This window comes from Sinocyclocheilus rhinocerous, unplaced genomic scaffold (assembly GCF_001515625.1).
Source record: "Sinocyclocheilus rhinocerous isolate Xijiao unplaced genomic scaffold, SAMN03320098_v1.1 scaffold397, whole genome shotgun sequence".
NCBI lineage: Eukaryota > Metazoa > Chordata > Actinopteri > Cypriniformes > Cyprinidae > Sinocyclocheilus > Sinocyclocheilus rhinocerous.
This window is the reverse complement of record NW_015663491.1, coordinates 1,260,938-1,264,155: the sequence shown is the minus strand read 5'-3', so window position 1 is coordinate 1,264,155 and position 3,218 is coordinate 1,260,938. Positions and strand designations below refer to the sequence as shown.

At 40.6% G+C, this 3,218-nt stretch overlaps 1 protein-coding gene across 2 annotated transcripts in view; it reads left to right on the top strand.

Annotated features, from left to right (window-relative positions):
- The window catches only part of LOC107728864 (telomerase-binding protein EST1A-like), a 19,808-nt gene that overhangs the window by 12,853 nt on the left and 3,737 nt on the right, over window positions 1-3,218 (top strand). The window contains exons 14-18 of one of the 2 annotated variants that reach the window (XR_001638516.1): window positions 933-1,100; window positions 1,229-1,396; window positions 1,518-1,662; window positions 1,740-1,957; window positions 2,062-2,182. Coding sequence is in view for 1 of the 2 variants with exons in the window: in XM_016539159.1 (XP_016394645.1) it covers window positions 933-1,100; window positions 1,229-1,396; window positions 1,518-1,662; window positions 1,740-1,957 (699 nt within the window). In the remaining variant the exon portion in view is untranslated. The remainder of the gene's footprint in view (window positions 1-932; window positions 1,101-1,228; window positions 1,397-1,517; window positions 1,663-1,739; window positions 1,958-2,061; window positions 2,183-3,218) is intronic. The other variant, XM_016539159.1, reaches the window with a different exon arrangement.

The window sequence follows — 3,218 nt, the reverse complement described above, 5'->3', positions numbered from 1 at the left end:
AATCACCATTGGTAGCGCGATTTATTGTAATGCTTTTTTCCTCAGTTGGTCAGAACAAATGTGGCAGACTTGTTACTTACTTGTTCAGATGACAATATATGGTGAAAATGCTTATTTGGTTCATATATTCCAAGACGTAGGCTAGAATCTGTGATTGCGAAGTACAGTAAATATCCACACCGGTGCGGTGACTGACTGCCACACATACTCCTCAAAACATTAGATTCATCCGCGCTGGAGCCGTGCCGCCGCACAACCCACGCAAGGAAGATAATTCCGCACACAGCTGCAATTGCAGGTTTTCAAACAGAGATGGCTACAAAGAGGCAAAACTTACGGACTGCAGCTTTAAATAAATTAGCTATCTTATTTATTTTAAATTCCAGTTTACTGCAATTGACCTTTTTTTTAAATTATTTTTTATTTTATTTTTATGTAGTCCATTCAGTCTATTATTGCCTGTTTGGTGGATGATATTAGGGCTCTCAGTAGATTAAAATAATTGCTATTTATTTATTTGCCATTTTTAAGCTTTTTTTATCCAAGTTGCTATAATTGGAAAGTGTGTTTTTAGATTTTGTTTTATATTGTTTTGGCCCATTCAGTGTTAATGCGTTAGTTCTTCTTTTGAGAAAAGAAAATGGTCGATGATAATTGAATTCTTCTATACAAAGGCTGACAAAGCAAAATGACTTTAGTTAAAATCTTGATTTGATTTATTAAATCAATTAGCCAACTTTTTCATCATTTACTAATAAATGAGAGCGGATATGTGGTGTCGTTCTTATTCTGATCAATCATAGAAATCACACAGAACTGAATTGGACTGAATTAAGTCCAATTAATTTGTATTTTATAATAAACATTTTCTCTAACAAATCAACTTAGCTGCTGTAGTTATCTCAAATCTGAATGATTGTTTTTATTTGTAGGCTATAGCAGCGGACTGTAAGAGAGTGACCGTTCTGAAGTACTTCCTGGAAGCTCTGTGCGGGCAGGAAGAGCCGCTGCTGGCTTTTAAGGGAGGAAAGTACATTTCCATGGCAACACCTCCTACACCCAGCGTAAACACAGAGAACAAGGTGCAAACGCAAGAACAGGTACAGCGAATCTGTCATTACCGGGATGTATTTTGCTTTTCCTCAAATCTGAGAGAATTATTTTTCCAGTAATTCACCCAACAGAGAGTGTGGTTAACAGAGCACTGCTACTTCCTCTGTTTTCTCAGGAGGATGATGTCATTGTGGAGGAATCGTCTCTCTCTGCATCGGAAGGGGAGATCGATGGAGAGATGGAAGGAGACGGAAGTGAGGATGATATCAGAGAGCTGAGGGCACGGCGCCACGCTCTCGCACACAAGCTGGCACAGCAGCAGAAACGGCGGGACAAGATACAGGTATCTCCAGATGCCATCTTTATCTGTACACCTTGTCTACTTTTAACGTTAATGATTCTTACACCAGAATATTTCAAGCTAATGATATAGAGCTGAGCAAGTGTCCGTTTCTGTCCTCCAGGCTGTTCTGCAGACAGGTGGACAGCTGGAGATTGAGATCAGGCCATTCTATCTGGTCCCGGACACAAATGGCTTCATAGATCATCTGGACGGCCTGAGGAAGCTTCTGGCCTGTCGGACGTACATCCTGGTTGTGCCTCTTATTGGTGAGACCCTCTTTGATAATTAAAATACACACAAATGTTTCACTCTTATGTTTAATGTTTCTGTGTCCTTATGACAGTGATCACGGAGTTGGATGGTCTGGCTAAAGGGCAGGTCAGTCGTGAGGGGGTCGGTAATGGTGCCCATGCCCGACAGGTGCAGGAGAGAGCCAGATCAGCGGTCATGTTTCTGGAGAAAGCGTTTGAATCTAGAGATCCCTGCATCAGAGCGCTCACCAGCAGAGGAAACACACTGGAGTCCATTGCCTTCCGTAGTGAGGACACTTCTGGACAAAAGGTATGTGTTTCTTCCCCTTTATGAAAGAATGGTGGTGCTAAAATACAGAGGATTGTGCTGTTTCACACTTAGAATCGCTCTCGCAGTACTTTGATGTCATACAGCGATCGGTCTGCGCAGTGCTGCTTCAAATCGAATACACCTCATCTCACAAGCTGACCCTCTGAGACGGTCCTACGCTCACATCCGCATGTAAACATGTCGTTGGCGTGGAAGTTCTTCATTGTGAGTGAAGCAGACACAAAGTTTGCCATTTGTAATACAATATTGACTGTTTTGCTCAAGTTCGCTGACGAAGTTTCAATCAAAGCCACAGCAGAACTGTTTTGTGTCTCCCAGCAACACAGCGGTGTTTCGATACTGAATGAATCCACGTTTTTGAACAAATCAAGTGAGTCAATGATTGAGTAACCCATTCATAAAGACAGAAGCCTTGATTCTGAATGAATCAGCCGTTTGAATAAAAGATTCGCTCATTAAAACAGTCATTTACCGTCATCTACTGGTGGTTTGGTTTCATATTTAAAAGTAGTGCATTTTTCCCAACATTTTTAACTTGTATGTTAAAAAATATTTAAAACATTAATTATATAAAATTATTTATGCAATTGAAATTTTGTGGTAAATGCATTTATGGCACCTCCGCTTCATCAAACAGTCTGTGTAAATGCATCTAATGCCACTTCAGATGCAGCTTCTGTTTCCTCTGCAGTGAAAAGTTCAGTGAGTTTGTTGATAATATGCGCACTCTAATGTGAGCTCTAATGAGAAGTATGAACACCGATAACAACAGAGTTGCACTGTCCAAAAAGTGTGTGGTATAAATGTTTTTACTTGAAGCATATGTTGTCTTTTCCCTTTATTTTGTTGTCAGAGTTCACCAGAATGCTTCATTTACATGTTAAAGGGGTCATATGATGCGATTTCAAGTTTTCCTTTCTCTTTGGAGTGTTACAAGCTGTTCGTGAATAGATAAGATCCCTAAAGTTACAAAGACTAAAGTAGAGATGAGATATTCTTTATAAAAGTTAAGACTGGTCCACGCCCTCCTAAACGCCTCGTTTAAACACACCCCCGCATGTCTACGTCACGATGTGGGAAGATTTACATAACACCGCCCAAATGTTCACGCAAAGAAAGAAGGCTTAACTGTATTGTTGCTGCCGTCGCCATGTTGTGAAGATGTTGTGTGTTTCGTTGCGAAAGCGAAACTACTTTGTTTGGCCTTCCAAAAGAGGATGATATCCGCTTCGTCATGCCT